The sequence below is a fragment of the Onychostruthus taczanowskii genome, unplaced genomic scaffold (genome assembly GCF_017590055.1).
Source record: "Onychostruthus taczanowskii isolate IOZ18803 unplaced genomic scaffold, ASM1759005v1 scaffold34, whole genome shotgun sequence".
NCBI lineage: Eukaryota > Metazoa > Chordata > Aves > Passeriformes > Passeridae > Onychostruthus > Onychostruthus taczanowskii.
In genome coordinates, this window is record NW_024500794.1 from 3,075,950 (window position 1) to 3,098,963 (window position 23,014).

The following is a 23,014-nucleotide window of genomic DNA, read 5'->3' on the forward strand; positions in this document are numbered from 1 at the left end:
GCTGTTATTTTATCCAAATTCTACAGCAGACCAGTTCCTAGTTACCAGCAGTTCTGTGAGCAAAGCAGACACAGTGACCACACACACAATCCTGTTGCTTCACATAGATATATGTATGGGTATAGATATACTGTATATACACATGGATTTTTTTTTTAATATATATATATATATAAAATAACACCTTGTTTATAAAGCGACATTTAATTGCCACTGGTTCCCTTCCCGCCCCACAAAAACAATAGTATACAAAATATAAAATATTTTAAATATTTATAAACGTCGCAAGAAAAAAATAGAACTGTACGAAAATATTTTTTTTTTCTGAGGTTCCCTCCCTGCCCTGTGGGATGAGGAAGAGAAGGGGTACACGTCTGGCCGGCCTAGTGTGCCTTGAGTCCATAGTTGTTAAGTGGGTAGGAGTATGCCCTGCCTAATACTATCCGGTCCCGGAGGAGCTTAAATAAGACATAATAATTGCAGAAAAGGATGAGGGCCATGGAGAGGGTGTGGTTCCACTTCTCTGAGCGCAGCAGGGAGTAGAGCTGGTAGCAGACCACACTGCCTTCGATGAGAATCAGCAGGTTGAGCAGCCGTAAGGGACGGTGAAAGAGGAACTGCAGAGAAAGAGTAAAGAACGAGAGGTTTCTGTCATTTGTTGCTGTTTGAAGTGAGGAGGAATATGGACATAATGCTGTCAGGGACCACTGCAGGGCAGAAGCAATGCTTGTGCTCCAGCCACCACTAGCTGCTACATAGGGAAAACAGTAAGAGAAGTGGCATTTTGCTCAGGAAGGGGAAGTGGGTGAAATAAACCTATTGGCCTGCTGAGACACTTTCCCATTTCCCAATGCCACTGCCTGATGGGAGAGCTGTGTCACTTCGATGAGAAAGCACTGACAAGGCAGCCGTGGCTCCCATCTTGCCCAGAGGTCACTGTAAGACAGAATGGGAAGGCCCCACTGCTGCCAACGTGTATTTTGTTTGACAGCACCAGCCTGTAATGGAACACTGAACTCTCTCCTGCTGCAGCTGGGTTTGAGCCTTTCCTCCCTCCCACAGTTGTAAAGGCACCAAGCAAGAGAAGAGATACTTGCATAAAAGCGGGCATGGGACACGTCTGAAGGCACTGCTACGTTGTAAGGCCCAACTGCTTTATACAGGCACCGGCTCCGTCGCACAAGAACTCCCTGTGGCCATATTGTGTTTTCTGACCAGCTGTGGGGAAATAATACCAAGAGTGTTACCATCTGTGCTCCCAACTCCCTGGATGTGGGTTCATACAAATGGACTGGATTCTGAGAAATACCAAAGCCTCTGCCACAACAACATGACCTAGCTCCCACTGGAAAAGCACAGAGGAGTGATCACAAGTCCATGCAATGGACTCTGAAGTAATATGAACGAATGGCCTCCAGTGCTAGAACCTTGTCCACTGCAGTGGAAGGAGCCACCCCCTGCCTCTGCACAAGATACTCTCCAGTGGCCAAGAAGAATCTCAGCATTCCTTTCTGTGAAGGAACTAGCAGTGACTGGAGGAGCTCAGACAGCTCTCTAATGCAGCCATTTCTGTTTTCAGTGAATGAGGCCAGTAGAATTGCATGGGGAGTGGAGACACATCCTCAGTAGATAAACACTGCTGGTATTTGCTCATCCACTAGAACATCTCAGCCCCTTGCTAGGCATGCCAAGCCCTGCCCATCCCCACACTCACATGTGCTGTGGAGCATTGCTGTAGGAGCCATGTTCTAGTTTCTGCCACTTGCCGAGGTGGGCGGCAGACCTGTGGAGCAGGTCACAGTACTTGGGAGGCAGCAGCTGCGTGGTGAGCATGACAAAGGCATTGATCCACACCATGATGAGGTGCTCACAGGACCAGCGCATGTCATAGTACTGGGTACTCTGTGAAGAGATCAGACAAGAACTTGGCACCACTGTCACAAAGCAGAAGGAGGAATGACAAGGGACATACTGCATGTGCATCCAGCAGACCCACACCACACGTTACAGGCATGCGCTTTTGGACCGGTGATTTCAGAGGGTTACAGCTTAGGAAGCACTCAGCTCCCTTCTCCTTGAGCTGCAGGAGAAAGGGCAGGGGATGATGCTGCAGCTGGTGCATCTCCTCCTCCAGCAGCAGGTAACAAGGCAGTTTGCTTGCCACAGAACTGTCCCAGGAGCACCAATTGCACCAAGACTGCTACATGGATTGTGGAGCCCTGCCCATCTCTCTGCATGAACTGGAGCTTATTCAAGTTAGAGAAATGACAGATGAAAAAATATAACCCCCACACTGACAAGAGGTTCTTGGATTTAGTTTGCCAAGCATCCTAGTTGGCTCTAACAGGCTGACCACCAAAGCCTCTGATCCAAGCACTCAAAAGCCACGATGTTGGATCTGAGACGGGTAACAACAGATTCTCTTTTCTAGGAAGAACACAGCTATCCATCTGCCTAGGACAGGGGGTGGGAGAAGGGGAGTTAGTAAGTGGGGTGATGGGACTAGAGGTGCATCACATTTATGGCAATACCTATCTGCCAACCAGGAGCAGTACTAGTGCACTCCGGATGCAGCCATGCTCCGCTATCCGGGCTGCCAAAGGGGAGACAGAGAAAAGGGGAATTAACCAGGAATCTGGCCTGGCAGCAGTTCACACAACATTCAGAAGGAGACAGTGGGCAGGGGCACACAGAGAGCCAGACAACAGCTACCTTCACAAAGCACAATGGCAGGAATGCCACGTAGTAGGCACTGAAGAGAGAGTTGAAGAGAACTTCCTTGATCCTGCGATTGAAGTCTGCTTTTAGGCACTCCACCTCATTGCGGATGAGATCTGGGGAAAGGGGGCAGCTGTGGGTGGGGATAGACGTAGGATTATTGAACTGTTCTCTCAGGGATTCCCACAGAAGCGAGAAGAAGTCTTTGACCAGGCTGCTGACAGCTGAAGCCCCATCATCCGCCACCTGGTCCTGTACCAAGTAACCACAGTCTGCAGGTAGAGGCTGTGCTCTGCTGTCTTGGTGGAAGCAGCACAGAGGGACATAGACACCAAACCTGCCGTGAAGGAAAGAAAAAAAAGGGCTGAAATAACAGCCATCCCAACAGGGAGCAGGGGGCACCTCCTCAACAGACACTGGCTCTGACAAGACTGACAGCACATAGGAACCCCCACTCCAGAAGCTAACAGCCAACTCTTCTCCCCACTAAAAGGCCAGAGGCTGCAGCTTCAACACCTGTGCAGAGAAGTTTTTTTTAAATCCCATTTGTAGAACCAACAATCCCAAAGGCTCAGTTTAGAAGTAGCAGTAAAGGCCCCTCACACAAAGAGCAGCTGAGGCAATTCACTTCATGAGCTCGGTGCCACCTCCTCACACCATCCCCCAGCCACTCCTGCTTCCTTTCTAATCCTAAATCAAGGAGACATTACAGCCAACACTCTGCTTCCCATGGTGGCTCATGGCATCCCCAAGCAGCTGTGCCCCCCTCCTCAGAAGGTTCAAAGTGGTGTCACTCACGGGTAGCCCAGGAAGAGAAGGTTGAGAACAGAATGGCTGCGGAAGAGGTTGACCAGAGTCCAGCAGAGCACCCATCCACAGAGGGTGAGCAGCACCAGGCGCACCATGTAGCACATCAGCGATGTTGCACCCACCTGAGAGGCCTGCAAACGAAGAGGAAACACTCAGAAGTCCTCTAACAGCCAGTGCTAGAAGATGAGCACAAGACATGCCTGTGGTGGAGGAGCAGGGAGAGGGGTACCAGGAGGTACTAGAAGAGGGATAGCTGCCCTCTTCCTCTCAGATTCTGTTACAAACATAAATGCCTTTAATTTTATTCATGATTGACAGGATCCAAAAGATTAAAACAATCGTACGTTGTGAGGCATGACTAAAATAGGGCCTTTGAAGAAAAATTCAGAGCTGCAAAGTAGAAAAATATTTTGCTTAAGTCCCTTATTGCTCTGATGATAGTCCAGAATGGCCTGAAACCCATTTCCTCTCTCTCTTTTCTTTGGAAGTATCAGGTCTCTGTGAAAGTTTGCAGCTGAGGGAAGAGAAGATGTGCACCTTGTCAATCCCAAACCCAGATTTCCATAATTTAGCTCTATTGGATGTGCAGGCTGCAGTGTAGTGAGGAGGCAGCACAGCAAGAAAGCCTGATCCAAATCTCCAGAGGAGAGAAGGAAACTGAACTATCAAAAGATTAAGGGTTAAAGCCAATACATGGGATGCTCAAGAACCTGCATGGAAGATTTCAATGCAGAAATTTCAGTCTATGGCAAGTTTTACGGAGGATGTGAACATAAATGAAAATGGAAGGAATCAGCTGAAAAGAGATCTTCAGAGTTCCCACCTTCTCCACTTATGTATTCAACAGGACATAACTATTATTTAATTTACTTCTTTTTAAACACTGCTTAGTTGCTTAGCCTAGAGTTGTATTAGTCTTTTCAGTGGACAAAACTTCTATTTTCCTGAAAATGACCTTTTACAGAGAACTCTTTTACAGAGAACTAATTTGGCCTGGTTCTGCTCCCACAAACACAGAGAAGGTCTCAAAATCTGTGGTGACATGCTTGAAGTCTGAGTTACTGAGTAACCAGGACTGGAAAAGCAGTTCTACCAGTATTCCTATTTCACTTCAGTGTAGTCAGACATCCTCTTCCTGACCTTTCCCCCTCTCATCTCCTGTTCACTCTTCTTGTCTTGGCCAACCTCCCTGTTTGCCTTTTTGCTACCTGACTTGCAATTCTCTTGGCCACGTCTCTAGCACAAGATAGGGAAGTACATTATTGTACCTGCAGAGATGAATAAGCAACTGGGACCATTTAATCTCCTCCTAGATGCAGAGCCAACAGAGCTACCCAATAATACAGGACATGACTGGTCTCAAGGAGAAAACTCCAAGGCAGATGGGCATCCTCAAAATCTTAGTCCTTTACACCCAGACTCTTCTGAGAGAAGAAACCTTCCTACCTGCAGAATTTTCTTAGGCCATGTTCTACAGCAAGTTCTACAGGCAGGAGAGGGAGCAGTGCGAATGTTACCTCAGAGATAATGGCCCACACCAGCCTCCGTGCCAGCATCACTGTGATGAACGCCGCCAGGTGGTAGTCAATGAGGTGAAAATTCTAAAGGGGGAAAGAAAAAAGGTCTTCACTAGGAAAAGGGACTCTGAAACCACCCAGCTGGGGTGGGACTAGAAAGCTGGCTGCTGGAGAGTACATTAGGACCTCACAAAAGCATTCCACAAACCTCTCTATTTGGGATGAAAGAAAAGCAATAAACATTAGTAACACAGGAACATCTCCAGAAGCATGATCTCCTCCACATGGAGATTCCTTCCCATGGAGAGGTTTCCATGAAAAACAAAACAAATCCACCCTTCAGGCAGGTATTTTTGGGGTCAAAGGGACATCTAAAACCAGAATCCTACCACGGAGAACAAGTTGCAGGTTTCCACAGAAAAGCCCCTGAACAATCAGACAAAGGGCAGCCAAACTGGAGTCCAGAGTGAGCACACCAGCTCACTTTCCCTCTTGGTTTTATAAATGGTCTGTAGCAACCAGTGCTTCCTGACGAAACCAAGCTGATCTGAGAAACCTCACCTTCACTGGCCATGAAGAAGTTCTCTAGCTGCACCAAGTTAGACACAGCTCTTACAGCTTTTCAGTGAAGCCATCCAATATATTCTGGCCAGAAGAGTCAGTAGACTGAATACTGCTGCTTTTGGTACTTCAAGGACATTTTGGATAAAAAATAGTGCTTGAGTTGTGATGGGAATAAACTATTCCCATCCTGCCGGGTAGGAAGCCTCAAACAAAATGCTTTTACTTCTAAGCCAGCTGTGTCCAGCACGGCAGAGCTGATCAGGAGGCTGGTGCCTGGAACACCAGCACCACCTGTCGGTACGGTAACTGAGGGACCACCTCGTGCTTCCAAGCAGCCTTTAGGTCACGGGTCCAGCTGCACAGGCTGGCTTTGCTCACTTGGGGCCCGCTGGCTCACAGGCAGCTTATTGGGACAGCAAGAACACTGAAACAGAGGAGGTCGAGAGCTTTACATAAGCTAAGGATCTGACCTCCTTCTCAGCTGTGCTGCTGACCTGCTGTGGGATCCTAACAAAAATCTGCACATCTTCCTTCTCTCGGGCTCTCTTGTTTCACCTGGCAAGGGGCACTCACAGCAGGGACAGCTCCCAGAGTCTCAACTCTGTGTCAAACCCTAGGGGCTAGCAAGACCATGCAAACATGTGCAAGAAATTTCCCTTGAAGGAGTCCTGCTGATTTCTCTCTCTCCTGCAATGATTTTCTCCTCTGTAAAATGGGGGATGCCATGGCCCTGACTGACGGTGTGCTCGTGATCTCTCATTCACTCCCTTAATGTCAAATGCTTGGTGATTTCTGGATTGAAGAAGCATGAAAGGAGCTGTGTGATGAAAAAGCCCACGTGATGGCACTTGCTGGGGAACTCACCAGTGAGGTGCAGGAAGCAGGGTGATTGTATGGGTACCACCAGACAGTCTTGTAGATGTTGATGTACTGAATGAAGAGGGCTACCAGAAGGTAGATGAAGAACAGGAATTCAAAGAGAAGGCTCCCATCCAATGGCAGTTCAGGGATCCGGCAGTGACGCACAGGCTCTGGAGTAATCAGTGCTGTGATCGGAGGTGCCGACAGGCTGATGGCACTACCATTCCTGAAGCAGATAGACATCACTTACTTGGTAAACATACTACATCATCTCTGACATTTTCCAGGATAGTGCTTGAGGTTGTGAATTTGAGACTGGGCATTCCTAGGGGAGAGGTGACAGCAGTCTTACATTCTTGTTTCTGACATGAGGCTGGTGGTGAGCTCCATCGTCTTAGCTCAGACAAAACTCTTAACCAGAATTTTCCCTGGATGACAGCTTGATCTGTCAGAAGTACTGTGACATGCCCAGCATTTCAGTGAACTTGCTGATTGAGGAGCAGACACACGGAGCAAAAATCATTAAGGACTCTATGCTACACCCAACAGTTAATATTGGCTCTTTCTACCCATCACCAGGACATTACACTAGCACCCAGCCTCCTTCTCCAACACAGCAAAGTGCCCATTGTCTTTCTGTTCATAGTTCCTCTTTTAAAAAGACAAGTAACTAAAAATGGAATGGAGTGGTTCAGCCACTTCCTAGAGGCTAACCTCTCAAGTGTTCTCACACTTCCTTCTTTTCTAGCTTTCAGAGGAGGATAGGACAACGAAAAGCTCTGGCATACTGAACTGGTGGAGGAACTATGCTATGTCTGACTGAAACCAGATAAGCAATGTTCTCCCAGGACCCTGAGGCCTGGGAGTTTCAACAGTCACTTGCTTCTCAAGAACCTCAAACTGTGCTATCTGTCCCTCTGCCCCTGACAGAGAAGTCTGTAAAAGTCAAAGCTAAATGGCTTGGATTGCTCTACTCTGTAAGAATGAACCTATACCAGGGCCCCAGCATGCAGCAAATAGCTTCTCTAGTCTGCCAACTTTTTATGGAAAAAAGTAATGCTGGTTTCAGTTTTTATACCAAATGTGGTAATTTCAATGTCACTGTGTGTGTGTTCCTGTTTCAGCCACCAGCTTCCCCAGAAAATGCACGTCATCTTTACCAATGATGAGAATTAGTTTCATCAACCTGCAGGTCTAAAACAGAATATGGGCATCCTCCTACCCTGCCTTTCTATTATGTAGGAGGAAGAGTCACAGCTGTACTCTGACGTGTCACACTGCCCCAGGGCAGTGAAGGCAAGTGAGCGAGACAAGGACTCATCACTTGCTAGGACTCACTGCTCTGGAAACTGCTGCAGGAAAGACAAATGAAGCATTGTGTGATTTCTGCTGTGGCTGTTGTGACCACAGTGAGTGGTGAAGGAAGGCTCAGACCACTGCCACAATCGCCTCCATGGGGCTGGTTTTAATGCATGAAGTCAAAAGAGGGGCTGCAGAGGGAAGCATGTACCACAGCAGATCTGAGAAGAGAAGCTGTAAGAGGTTTGTCACGCAGGACTTGTTCCCTCTTGGATGAGCCATCTCATAATGCCACAATGGAGGGCTCAAGGTTCCCCTCTCCCAGTCCCCCACTTTCACCACAAAGCTGTGCTCCCACACAGGGTTCAGGGTGGATCAAGGCTCCTTGCTTTCAGTGCTCTCCCAACCACAGATGTCTCAACAACCCTGCCTTTGTCCTCACCTGTTTCTCAAACCAGTACCGTTTCCACAGCTCCCGCCAACCAGAGTCTGGAGAGAAGGCAAAGCTGAACGGCTTAGCTGCTGCCGGCTGGGTCCCCTCCTTCCACCGGGCATGACCAGGAACCAGTCCACTTCCAGTGCCTCCAGCAGGCTGTGCCCCGACACCCAGACAACGATTCAAAAGCCTTCCCAAATCTGCAAAGGAGGCAGAAACTTCACTTAAGCTTTAAACTGCTGGTCACACTCACTCAGTTCACACTCCAGCCAGGCAAACTGACGCAGAAGGAAGTCACTCCCATACACTCAGAGCCCTGTGGGACAGCCATCACCACTCTAAAACACTGTGCCACTTCAATGGCAGCAGGTCAGTGTCTGCTTGCACACCCAGAATGAACACCACTGACACTGTGTCTCTAAAATGGGGCTGCTTACATTAGCCATCAATGACTGACAGCACTTATTGCTGGCTGGAAAGCACCACGGAGCATCTGGAGACGGCACAAACGTGTGCTTTATTTCAAAAGCAAACCTGGGAAGAGCCCTCTCCATGTTGTGGTTGAGCTACTAGAGCTTCACAGCTCTTTTTAAGCACCCAGCACATTACTCGCCAGGCTCTGATGCTAGCAGGTAATTTGGACACCCTCTGGCAGAGCTCTGAACAGACAGACTGGTGTCCTTGAAGGAAACTGCATGTTTCAGCTCTCTTCTGTGCTAATGCCCACATGACACCAAGGTAATACACCCATTTAAAAGTGGGTTTAGTTAGCAGAAATGTGCAGCAAATTGCACATATGGGCAATCACATAACCCAGACCTGAAAAGAAAAATAATTCAGAAGTAAACTTGTACATATTTATTTACCTATTTATTTTTAATTATACACTTCAATCTATCGATTTCTTAAAATGAACTAGTATGAGAGAGGCTGGGCAACTCAGAATATCAGAAACAATAGTGTTGTTTTTGGCACAGACTTTATCACTTCCCATACAATTTTTCTTCTATTTCACTGGTCTGCCATGTGACACTGCAAGGATTTTGGCAGTCAGGAAAGTTTCCAGTGGAAACACAGCAGATGTAAGGGAGCAAAGGATTGAACTGGAGTGCACATGTGCTGTACAGGAACAAGACACTGAGTGAGCATCTCACTACAAGGACTTTGGTGTGTCTGTGTACCTGGAGTCTAAATCAGCTGCCCTTCTGGAAAAATATAATAGCCAGAACCAATCCAGGGGCCAAAAAAGCACACCCACCTTCTGGGAGACTCTAGATCTAGCTTTGAAATGTACAGATGGAACCTATGGTCTATTTATAATTCAGTCATCGCCTCCTTTAAAATCCTGAGAAATCACAGCTGGCAGAAATGCCAGAAGTTTTCTCAGTGAGTCACAGGACTGTCACCATGAATACAGTGTGCAGGAGTACTTCTCTAAAAAATTCCCTCAAAGAATTGCCCTGTGTATTAAAATTTCCCATCCTTCATCTCTACTCCGATAAACAACTGTCATGATTGAAACCAGGATACCAATTCTCAAACTTTGAACAAAAATCAAGATGTTTCAAAGGATGAATGCTTTCTGCATACCCACACGAAAGTCAGCTGGAATAATCAAACCTAAAAAAACCACACCAAAAAACAGAGATCCAGGAGAGAGAGGAAAAAAAATAAAAAGGAGATATGAAAATGCATGAAAGGCAAGCAAACATTGGAGAATTCTAGTTTGCAGGTAAATAGTGTGTTTTGGCAGACTTTTATACTCTCATATCTCCAATAGCAACACAAGAGAGATTGAAGCCTTCCTTACTTTTCTTGTCGAGCAAGAATTTTAAGACAATTTTCCCTAGGATGTTCTAGAGTTTCATTTGGAAATATTTATATTTCAGGAATTAAATATAAACAAGAAAATTCTCCTGCATGTGTAAGATGAGCAGGGGCAGCAACAAACAATGCAGAATTCACTTAGGGCATTCAGACACTTTTGATCAACAGCTGAAGTGAAGGAAAAAAATGAGCAAAAACCCCCAAAAAGAACAAACTTGAAAACCATTTTAAGCCAAATTTAGCTACCACAGGACCTGTAGTAGCTGAAACAATAGTTCTGATTCGACCTACAGGATATTTATGATAATGGATGCAATATGTTGGTGGTCTAATTAGTGCTATTAACAGTGGAAGGTATTTTATACCACATTCAATAATTCATGTAAATAATTTAACAGCTCTCATTAGTATCACCCCATTAGTATGCCTCACACACTTGCCAATACAGACACTTGGACACAAAGTAATCGCAATTCCAGCCCCTGGCTTTACAAACCAGTAAAATGCAGGTTTTTACCAGTAAAAACAACTGCCCATGGAAAGAAGCCATCTTTAACATCAGTACACATATTTTAAATGTACTTGAATAAGCCCTTTCACGGTGATTCATGAACATATAGACCGGGCAGTTCCTCAAGCCAAGCTTTAAATAACTTTGCTGGAGTTAGATCAAATTAGGTAGGCATTTGTTGGAGCAAAATCTGCCTAAGAACCATTCCTTTTTTTGTTTGCTTTTATTTTGTAAAACTAGCCACACAAAACTGAAGCTCCACAGATAAAGCTAAACAAAGCAGTGAGATTACAGATCAGATTGTCTCTAAGTCTGCTTTTTTTGGCCTTGAACCAATCAACAGCCCTCCTTTTTGAGGAGAAAGACATGAGGAAAAGCATTTTTATAGCTTTCAATTAATAAACAAAGGCATGATTCTACTTTGAAAACGAGAAGAAAAGGTGTCCATAAACCCCTTACTCCAACAGATAACATTCCAAGTCATATTAAGTACTAATGCAGAGTCCACACTGCTCCCTTCTCTGCTTGCACTCCCCACCTCATCAGTGATCTTATTTTAGAGAGTCATGCAGAGAAAGTGAGTAATGAAAGATAAAAGCTTTTCCTGACAAGACTCTTCAGTCCATTAATGTGATTCCACACTGTTCTTTCCAGTTCACCTACAATTTCCCTCAAAAAATAAGTGACATGCTTGTAAGTCCCTTCATCCCCAAATCCTCAGAACCAATGTTACCTAGCCTCCAAGATCTCCTCTCTGAGGCAGATGTGGGCATCATAAAAACACACAGGCAGAATCTGGAGAGCAGCTACAGAAGAGCAGACAGTGGTCCTGCCCGTGCACAGGGAATGGATACAGGTACGGACAGCTCTTGGATCCTAGGGCAGACCATGCTTCAGGACGGAGACAAAACTTTAATTTGTAGCAGTTACAAGAAAATCCAGAAACAGAAGGCATCAGATGCTCTGATTTCCAGTTCCTGCTTTTAGGACCACAGAAAGCACTTGGTAATTTTTTTTTTCCCTGTGCCACGATACCCTTCCTGCCCATCAGCTCCCCAGCTATCCTGATGAGGCAGGATCAAGGCAGGCAAGAGACACAGCTGTGTGCAAGACTTTACTGATAAAAAGCTAGGCAGATGAATTACTCACCAATTCAGAGGTGAAACAGTGTGTAGCCCTGTCCTGCTCACCAAGGCCCATCACTCAGAATCATGTTTCTGCATCAGCAGCTGCCCAAACAGCTCTTTCAAGAGGCAAATCAGGAGAGAGTCAGTGACTCATCAGAATGGAAAGTGTGCCTGTTCCCCATCTCTTTGCTGGAAACGCTACAAAGCTCAGTTGGTTATTTTGATGGTGTTAACATTTTTTAATTGGAGAAAACTCCGAGGCTCTGCAGTCCTGTTGGGAAGCTTGCTGAGAACTCCCAGAGGCTGGAAAACATTCAAGTGGCTCTCCTTGGCTCCACAAGTCCTACAACGAGTTACTCACAAGAGCAGAAAGGGAAACATGGCCATCCTCACTTGGTGTAATGTGGCTCAAGAAGACCACAGGTCTCTCATTGCAACTCACCATCTCAATTAAAGTCACCTTCTTCCTGTGGGGAAGCATGTGACAGCTGGGGGTGAAGCAACACATGGCCTTTGTGGTGAGAGGGACTCTCTCTGCCTCCTCCTCAGCAACACAGACACTCCTAGCAAGACTTTCCATTCAGGGTGTCCGTGCTTTATGGAAACACACCTGCCACGTGTGCAGAGCTCCCTGGCAGGGAAGCGCAGCCAGCCATCCCCACGACACAAAGCACAATGAAAATGCTCTTTTGGTTGCTAATGTCCTCAACTCAACTCACTGCAGCTGGTCAGCCTAACCCTAAACTTGCAGTTGTCCAGCAATCCTAATATCTTTGCAAATTAACACACAAGTTTTCCTTTGAACTTTGAGAGTCCTAGTTACTACAGGTTATTTTTACTTCCTTTTAGTGTGAACCTCTTATTTATTTACTTAAATTAAAATAAAAACCAACAAAAACCCCATTTTGACAGGTGGAAAAAGACACAAAGCTAGTAATTGACTCACCCAATATATAAAGAAACAAAATCACCAGAGAGCCAAGGAACACCGATGGCTGCACCCAAGCCTTGGTCACAAGGCCACCTTGTCAGCACCCTCACATCTGCCACACCAGAAGCCACAAAGACACAAAACTTCTGTGAAAGCCCCAACTGGTCTGGGAATAAAATGAGCATTTGGTTGTTGCAAGGGAGGAAACAACCGACAGGTTATCAGATGGAAAGCTAAATATTTGGCTTGCACAGAGCTGCCCCAGTGCTAAGTCAACACAACCTTTCAACTCCGGCTGGATCCAAAGGCACACACCCGCCACCTGGCTCAGAGCTGGGAGGCAAAACCGGTTAGGAGGGAGGTCTCCAAGTCAGCACATTTTCCAAGTCCTCATGCCATAAAGAGCGATGGATTAAGATGGGGATTTGGCACAGAGAGAGACAGAAATCCCCTGAAGTGCAGCCCAAACACCACCAAACAGGAGAGCTGGGTGGGGAATCATCACTGTCAGGTGGTGCACCAGCAAGACTAATTTTTGCTCAGTGACTAATAAATGCCCAATGACTTACTCCTCTGTAAAAACAAAACCAACCCATCAAGACCATGTCAGTGCAGGCTTTTCTGATACAGCACAGCTCTGGCTGAAGAGGTTCCATCCATCAGTCCTCTACACAGATGCCAAAACCAAAGGGTCGAAGTAGCAAGATTATGGCAAGCGTTAACAAACAGCATATGCACTGTAGGACTTACTTCTAGTATTTTCAGCAAGGAAGACGAGAGCTAAGCAGAAAGGTAAGTGGGAAAAATAGAAGTTTTGGCTTAAGACAAGGGCAAGGCAGCGCCTGCCATTTGTAGCTGCCACAGTACTTCAAATACCTACATATAAAAATGGGAAAGGGAAAGAAAAGTTTTTCAGGAAAAGCCTCTCAAAGTTAAAATGCAGTAAGCTCAGTGAGCTCATTTTGCAGGCATGTTATAGTATAGGATTTAAGTTCTTAATACTCCAGATAAACAAAATTATCTAAGATACTGAAAAAGCCATTTTTAAAACCAGAGAAATCCTATAAATTCCCTAAAAATCCCTCAAAGACCTTACTTTAGGGGGTGCAAGGAAGAAATTTCCAGAGGTATGCAGGCAATAGTGTTCTCTTCAGAATACAGTGAGTTCAGGTTTTTGTGAATTGGAGGAAAGTTGAGACACACACTAAGCGCTCTAAACAAACCTCTGGCGAGTACAAGACCAAAGTCACAATTCCTGGTGTAATAAAACAATATTACCTTATATTACCATATAATTAACTTGTGCAACTAACTGCTGCAGCAGGTCAAAATAAACAGCTTAGGAAAACTTTAATGAATGACTGTAGTAATTTTATGAATGAAGACAAGAGAAATTATATTCCAAAAGGAAGTAAAAACACCAAACCAAACCAAACCAAAACAAAGCCACAATGCAAGACCCTCAAGGCTCAGCAGCTCCAAGTGGCCAATAACACTCCTCACCAAGCCAACAAGTATTACACAGCTAGCAGCAAGACATTAACATTTTCTTTGGCTTCTTCTGATGTATACAGCAACACTCCCAGCCAAACACTGGATCCGGGAATAAAGAAAGCATTAGCTTGTTCTTGTGTGAGAACAAGACAGAATTGCAAAGCCGAGCTTTTCCATCAGCAGAGGGAAATGCAGGCCTGACCAGTTGTGTCACAGTCTATTTTGGTCCTAGGGTTCCCATGCTTCTGAATTGTCTGGGGAAAGGGACATCAAGCCCAGCCTCATCCAGAGTGAGAGGCCCAAACTAAAGAGCTGGAGGGAATTACTGAGCCAGACAGTTCTCTGAGTATGTAACAACGTAGAAGTTTTAACTCCAACTCCACATCACTGATAGAAACGGAAGTTCTGTTGAGAAGGGGACACTGGCTGGGAAGTGAAAGACAAGGGCAGTGTTTCAGCAGACACAACACAGGCAAAGCTATCAAAGCTGGCCAATAATACAATTTATCAACATGCGCTCACTCGTAAGTACATCTTGCACCAGAGCTCTTCAGTAAACATTACGCACAGCCACAGCTCTGCTAAAACACAGCTACAGATCACTCTCCATTATACCATGCCCTGTGCAGTAACTGGGAAAGTCAGGGAATTTTAGGTATGGCCACTGAATTTTTTTTTCTAAGATATCAAGGCAAATGCACAACAAAACAGATCACTACTGATGGGGGGAAAAGAAGGGAAAAAAATAGAAGATGCTCATGCTTTAAGAGCCCATCTTAAAATTTTCCATCAAGCAAGCCACCAAGATAGGCATTCTCCTCCCAACCTTGAATACTAACCCGCAGTTTAATAGCCTGAGCACAGGCTATTAGCTTTTCTTTTTAATCTTTCCTCTTCAACTGACTTCCAGGGAACTTGTTTCACCAATAAAGACCTCGGTTTCCTTATCCAAAACAAGATAAACTGTTCAGCAAGTACTTCTCCTCCCAAGGGTCTCTGTATGTAGTAGTGGATATTTTTTACAGTATTATTTTAGCACTTTACACAAGCTTTTTTAAAAACAAACAGAAGCAGCTTTCCTGCTGGTTTTGTTCCTCTGCCAATCTCCATGTTTAATTTAATGGAGATCAGCCATGATGACAAATCATGGGGAGTCACTAGGATTTTTCTATTTTGTCCTGAAATAGCTAAAAATAAGGCAGGCATCTGCCATCTACAGCAATGAGCTTGGATGCATGAAGAAAAACACAGGTTAAATAACATTTCCTTGAGCCTTACACTAAGTCATCACACTGGGATTCAGAAAGTGTCAGTGAGACAATGCTTTGCACACTCCTGACACTGCAAAAAAGCAACAATATTGCAGGGAATTTTAAACAAATTGTAATTCGTATAAATCATAAATTTGCATTAAAATATAAACTACATATGAGAATGCATTGATTCTGCTCTATTTGCCTTTTAAACAACAGGTTCAGGTGATACAAATATTCCCCACAAAACAGTAAGTCTTCAATTCAACTTCCATGACTTCGGTAGGCAGGACTCAGAACTTCATATGACTGTTTACAGAGCAACTAATCCAGCAGATTGAGAAAATGCAACAGGACACATTAATCCCTTGTATAATTAATTATACTGAGACTAATCCAGCTGCCTGAATCTGCATCCATACTCCCTTATATGTATTTCTGGGCTGCAGATGTCTACTGATAATTTTGCTTTAAACCAACAATTCCAAACACCCCAAGGGACGCCACTGCACCCTGTCTCCCAGGACAGTGCTCCTGATCAGGCTGCATAATACCCACTTCTCACCAGAAGTCTTGTTTTCGCTCGTAATACCCAAAAAAAGTCAAGAAAAGGTTGGAAATAACTCACCAATGACAACAGCCCCCAAAGAATGGCATGAAATCTGCCAGGACAGTTTGTGAAAGCTAATGAGCTATTTTCCCAAGTCACACAGCTACTACAGATTTTAAAAACCTGTACTCTGATTTTATAAATCCACCTGCTAACAGCTATGCCACTTACCTAATTGTGGTAGGGTTAGAAACAAATGGACTAAAGTTCCAGTTTTAACTGCCACAAGAAAACTTCTTCATGATTTCACAGGATTTCACGATTCTGTGGCACAGGGAAAACACTGGGACTAAGGAGCAGGAGGGTCTCAGAATTGCTACTGTCTTGTTGCTTTCCACCACATCCAGCTTTAGCAACTGTAACTCTGCTGAGGAGCACTGAGTGGCCAACTTGAATTGAATTGAATGCTGATGGAAACTGGAAGACACCTTAACAAACATTTCTAGCACATTTACTCTTGGCTGTATTCTCAAACATCCAGATTTGATGCTATAGAGAGAAAGAAAGTGTTAAGTTTTATGAAAACCAGGTTTGAGTCAATCTGCGTTACATATCCTTTCAGAGAAAGATTTGTGTTCAGTGCTACTCAGTTTCAAAACCAGCAGAAAGGTGGGGGGCTTCCCCTTCAAACATTGCAAACGGAAGTTAATTTTTTAATCTAAAATTTCAGAACAAAGAGGAATGTCTGAACAATGCATAGACAAAAAAAAAAAAGTGATTAGACCTGTCTGCTTTTGAGTGCTACATAACAGTACACCTACATTGGCCATGTTACATCAGCACAAATGTTGCAAACACAGGCAGGCCAGCAAGATGAGAATTGCTTTATTTCCTTAGCTACCACTGAACCTACTGTGGTAAATGCCATTAGTGTCTCTGAAAAACAAGTAATTCAGCAAGGTGCTAATTGGTACAATGCAAAAATTTTGTTATAAGAATTCATCGTCTTACAAGCAGAATAGAAACATGCACTGCAAAGTAGGAAGCAAAATGTTTTATCCCCATTTTACAATCACAAAGACTAAATATAAAAGAAATAAAAGCCCTGCATTTTCAAAATTATTAATGATTTTGAATGTTCTGGTTGAGGCAGTATAGACATCTCTATTATAGGCAAATGGACACCCAGAGCTTCTGAAAGCCAGATCTCAAATGCTGCAAACAGACAGCCAGGAATGAGCTGTACAGGAGGCACACAGGTGTTCTATGGTCTTGAGATCAGCAGTACACGCTGAGCATGGGTCACTGTGTCACTGATATCACTTGAGCTTCTTGTTGTTCCAAATAAATCAAACCTGGAAAACATTACCACCTGCTGTGCTGGTTTGTACAGCAAATCCCCAGGCAAAGAAGCTCAAGAACAGGAACAAGGAGTAGCTGCACCTACACCTGAAGAACTTCCAGTCAGATAAGGGAGAACAGGGAGCAGATGAAGTTTCTGCCCAAACCTCAGAGGGGTCAGCATTGCCTGCTACACACCATTGAGCCCAGATTTTACCAGCAGATTATTATCCTGCACCTTGGCTGAAGGACTCTGCACTCCAAGAGGTGCAGCTGGAAGGAGAAATGAGTGTCAGAAACAGTCCAACAGCAGGAGAGCCAGGAGGTGAGCCATGGAGCAGACTGTGGGTTAAAAAGGGCTGATGTGGTCTGTCTTCAGCATCCTGTGAAATGAGCTGAGCCATTCCAGTCCCACCCTTGTACTACTGTATGCCTCTCCCAGAAAATCTGTTCTGGTAACAGTGAGTTAACAGATAGAAAGGATGGTTACAGAAGGGATGCCTTGTCTCCAAAAATTTTGTAACTCACCCCTTTGTAACACAGCCATCTCATTTCTCCCCTTACAGTCATAACAGACGACAGGGACAGGGGCCCCTTACTCACAATGGAAAGCATGCATGAGAGCAATCAGAGATTGCAAACAAAGCTGCCTCTGTTTCTGCAGTATGTTCACATGTTAAAATGATGCTGGAGTAGCCAAGGAGCTGCCACATGTAATAGGGAAAATCATGTGCCCAACTGCTACCCTATATAAGGGAGAATGATTGATACACTGTTTTCACTGCGGTATAAAAACCAACAGCGACAGAAATGTGCACTCACATCCATTCTGGAAACGGTACCTTATGGCGGGTTGGATTTGCCTGGACTTACAGAAGATTGACTCAGCTCTTCATCTTCCACAGGACAGTGCCCTTGCAGGACTGGTTATGTAGGGACAGCGCTTTAAAAGCCCAAAGCAGACATTTCCGTGACCCCAGCCCAACTTCCTCGCGTTTAATCCTCAACCCTCCTACCACAGAGCACCGGCTCTCAGCAGCGTGCGCGGACCCAAACCCAGCAGGAAACGTCTCAAAGGAGAAGCCCGGGACCAAACGCCGTAACTTAGCAGCAGGACGGAACAAACCCGGTCTCCCCACCACTCACTCCCACACACAGACACACACCAGGTTTCGGAGGGGGGCTCCGCCGCCCGCACGGGTGGCCGTGGCTTTCCCGGCGCGGCGCTGCCCGCGGGAGCGGCGGGGCCGGTACTCACACATCCAAGCGCGGGCGGCGGCGCGGCTCGGACATCAGCCGGCAGCGGGGTTCCCTCCGGCGGCAGCGGCCCGGCGGCGAGCCCCGGCCCCGGCAACCCCCGGACCGCCCGGGGAGAACGAGGCTGCAGCGGTGGGAGCCCCGCGGAGCGTCCCTCCTCCCGCCGGGCAGACCCACCTCGCCGCTGCCCCGCGGCGGGGCAGGAGCAGGGGAAGGGATAGGAGGAGAAGAGGAGGCAGGCGGGCGGGTCCGGCCTCGGCGCCCCGGCGCGGCCCTGCACAGCGCCGGCTACCCGGGAGACGTGGCAGTGAGGGCTGATGCTCTCATCACACGGCGACAGCGGCGGCGGCCCCCGGCGGCCGCGGCCGGCCCAGGGAGGGCAGGAGCCGCGGGGCGGGGCGGCGGCCGCGCCGCGCCGCCATCTTGGTAGGGGCAGCCAGGGCTCCGCCGCTGCCGCCGGAGCGGCCTCGCTGCTGTGGCGCCTCTGAGCGGTGCTCCGTACACTGGTTTGCCCCGGAACCACAGGACACGTGTGGAATTAGAGCAGGGGGCCGGACTCACGGGACCTCAGGCCCCTGAACACCAACGCCGGCCCTTTTCCCCGGGAAACAAAAGACACCAGCCGAGGTTCCCGATGTCAGTTTGCAGGGGGTACTTGGCACTGTCATACCAGCCAGAACTGGCAGTGGTGGCAGCTTGGGTCTGGGAGGCATCCTCCGCTGTATGGAAATAGAGCAAGGAGCTGGCCAGTCCAGGCCACAGGCCCCTGAACACCAACGCCGGCCCTTTTCCCTGGGAAACAGAACCCACCAGCCCAGGTTCCTGATGTCAGTTGGCAGGAGGAACGTGGCACTGTCGAAGCAGCCTGAGTTGGTAGATGTGGCAGTTGGTTTCTGGGAGGCATCCCACCTCCCAGACGGCAGAAGGATCCACACGGAATCACACAACCAATCAGGCAGGTCTTGGAAAAGTCCTTTGAGATCGTGGAGTCCAACCTATGCCTGATCACTACCTTGACAACCAGAGACCCACGTCCAGTCTTTTCTGAAACGCCTCCAGGGTCCATGACTCTGCCACCTCCCTGGACAGCCCAGTCCAATGTCTAATCATCATTTTCGTTGAAGAAATTCCTCCTAAAGTCCAATCCACACCTCCTCTGGCGCAGCTTAAAATTGTGTCCTCTTATCCTGTTGCTTGTTTCCTGGGAGAAGAGACCAAGACCAAGAGAGTGATATATGGTCTCCCCAAGCTTTCTCTTCTCCAGGCTAAATCCCAGCTCCTTAGAGGACTTATGCTCCAGACTCTTTCACCAGCTTTGTTGCCCTTCTCTGGACTCGCTCCAGCATCTCAAAGCCTTTCTTGTATTGGGAGGTCCAGAACTGGACATGGGACTTGAGTTGTATCCATGTTTTGCATCATGAGATGCCATTTAAAACAAAATCATAAAATCATAATTAACTGCTTTATTACAGCCAGCACATCTATTTATCCCATGGCTGAACATCAGCAGCTGAAGAGCTCTTCTGCCATTGCCACCCTCAGCCAAGGTGGAGAAGGCCCATGTTCCCATTTGAAACAAGCACAGTATCCACCCCTTATTCTACATCATTTACATCATGCCAGCTCCCATACTTTCAAATATCCCATCACCCTTCCTGTCCTTTGGTGTGTGCACACAGATATCATTCCCTAAGTCTGTCTCTATAAAATGTCAGTTGAGTTATTTCGTCCATGACCTTGAGCTTCATTATAGTCTTTCAGGGCAGAGAAGACTGTTGCTGTAGGACACGAAACAACACGATGCAGACACGCTGCTGTTCTCAAGGGAAAAAAGGAAGTTTATTTTCTGACTCCAATTTATAAATTTCCAAGGGTGACAGTGGATTGGAGGGTGAAAGTGCCACTTCTCCAATGACACTGGACAAACCAACAGTCCATCAAATTTCTCCTCCTCCATAAAAGAATGCAAAACAATAAGTTGTTTACAGAAAGCGTGTGAGAAAGTTTGCTACAAGAATGCAAACATCAGAAGGCTTAGAAAATCTTAAAAAATCAGGGCGACAGAAGACGGTGTGTATTGTTGGACTGTTGCATGGTGAAGCCTGTTCTGATTACATCACCATTGCACTTGTTAATATTTATCAAAGTTCATCTTCTATTAATGTGGTAATCAAAAGGGAGTTGGGTTCAGATCCCCAAATCTGCAGTTGTGGAGATGGGTGCTGCAAAGTGCCCAATGTACTGATGAGCATATCACCACCATATACGTAATAGCACACAGTCTTATATAAGAATTACATCAAACAGTTTAATAAATTGTAATTCCCACCCATAATCAAATCCTCCTGAGGCACACACCAGACTTCCCCGTCCTTCTGAATTACCCATCAAGTGCACCCAAGTCCTTGAACAAAAACAATCCCATGGATTGCTTTTGCCTTTGCCTGAGGCAGGAATAACCCAGACTTTTCCCCTCAGCATATTTTTTATGTGCACTACTGGAAATTTACCCCATTGTCCAGTATGTAAAAGTTTTGATTGAGCAGTGCCAGCCTGAATGACAGATTCCCTAGTGCTGACTAACCAGGTGGCTTTTGCTAAATGTTTGAAGATTCCACCACCCATTGCTCTCAGCTCAGTCTTTAATAGTTCATTGCACTGCTGAATTTTTCCTGGAGGCTGGTGTGCAATAAGGTCTGTAATATCCACTCAATACTATGTTTTTGGCCCAGTTGTCTACAAGGTTGTTTTGGAAGAGTCCCATTGTGTAACACAGTTGTTTATGGCCTACCAGGTCCCCACAAAACTTGTATTTTAAGGCCCAGGATAGTTTTCTGGTGGTGGCATGGGGCCCAGAATGTTTCCAGCCCTCCAGTAAGCCCATGGAGGATTTGTGGGAGTGTGATACAGTCACTCTGCCAGGCCTCATATTTATATTTCAGCCCCTGTCCTTCATACTAAAGAGTCTTTAACCACTTGACTTGCTTAATTGCAGCATGCTGCACATTCATGGATAACCTGTGTGACAGTGTCCATGGTCAAATCTACCCTTCACTATCCTGTCTGTAGTTGCATCACTTTCTTGATGGCCTGAGGTGTCATGAGCCCACCCAGCTATAAATAATTCACCTTTATGTTGCCAATGCAGATCCACCTGAGCCACCTATGCGTCGTTTTGGTGTTCTGCAGTGGCCCAACTCGAGCACATGAGCATTTATGTGATGCTCCTTCCCAACCAGGTTCTCCACCCAGGCAGCAATATCCTGCCACAGTGCAGTAGCCAAGGTGGGTTTATTTCTGCACTGCCAGTTACTCTGCTTCCATCACTGCAACCCCCTCCACAGGGCATTTGCCATCATCCCCGTGTCAGTAGAGAGGTAAAGTATTTGCCATTTTTCCCATTCAACAATGTCTAAAGCCAGCTGGATGGCTTTCACCTCTGCAAACTGACTGGACTCATCTTCTCCTTCAGCAGTTTCTGCATCTTGTCATAGGGGACCCCATACAGCTGCCTTCCACCTCCAATGCTTTCCTAGAACACATCAGGACCCATCAATAAACAGGGCACATTGCTTCTCACTTTCTGATAATTTGTCATACAGCACAGCCTCTTTGGCACATGTCAGCTTCTCCTATGACCATATTCTGAAATCTTTACCTTCTGGCCAGTTCATGATCACTTTCAAGATTCCTGGATGCCTGGGTTTTCCTATTTGAGCTCGTTGTGTGATCAGTGGTATCCCACTTATTCCATGTAGCCTCAATTGTCTGAAGTGCAGAGGAGACCCTCCCTTTGAGCATCCAGTCCAGCAGAGCGAACCGGGGTGCCAGGAGCAGCTCTGCTCAGTTCCAATCACTTCCAAAGCAGCTCAAACCCCTTCATAAGGTGCAATTATCTCTTTTTCAGCTGGAATGCAGCAAGTCTTAGATCCTCTGCATCCCTGGCTCCAAAAGCCAGGCTGACCTCAAGTCTCCCATGGTGCTTTCTGCCAGAGGTTCCGTGTCGGGTCAATCTCCCTAGCTGCAGCATAGTGCACATTTCTAACATCTTGCCCTGCCCAGACTGGCCCAAGAGCTACTGCATTAACTATTTGTGTAACTATTTGTTCAAAGACTTGTTGCTGCTCCAGGTCCCATTTGGTACCACTCTTCTGCTGGGTCACATGATAGAGAGGACTGTAATTTGGAATGTGCATTCTCCAAAAACCCATAACACCCAAGAATCTTGTGTTTCTTTCTTGCTAGATGCTGGACATGTGGCTGTTGTTTTGCTGATCACACCTAATGGGATCTAACGATGTCCATCTTGCCTGGGGGACATATAATGTCTTCCTTGAAGGGATACTTTTCCTTCATGCTTGACAGAAGTCATCTCCAAAGACCAAGGACTTGTATCCCTTTTCCAATAAGCTTGTCAATACCTCTTTCCATAGAGAGTGACCCCAAATGCTTGGCTTCCCTAACTTCTATTTCCAGGTTGCTAGTCCCATTATCCCAGCATTTTAGCAGCCAAGTGAT

The 23,014-nt window shown here is 46.2% G+C and overlaps 1 protein-coding gene across 1 annotated transcript; it reads right to left on the minus strand.

The window, feature by feature from the left end:
- Nucleotides 1-131: 131 nt before the first annotated feature.
- TMEM39A (transmembrane protein 39A) lies at nt 132-18,802 on the minus strand. The gene is made up of 9 exons (XM_041410958.1): nt 18,498-18,802; nt 8,212-8,405; nt 6,474-6,696; nt 5,046-5,129; nt 3,517-3,659; nt 2,713-3,055; nt 1,715-1,902; nt 1,098-1,218; nt 132-617 (listed from the first exon to the last, which is right to left on the minus strand). The coding sequence occupies exons 2-9, from the start codon at nt 8,322-8,324 to the stop codon at nt 384-386; spliced, it is 1,449 nt and encodes a 482-aa protein (XP_041266892.1). The 5' UTR covers nt 8,325-8,405; nt 18,498-18,802; the 3' UTR covers nt 132-383.
- Between the last annotated feature and the right edge of the window lie 4,212 nt (nt 18,803-23,014).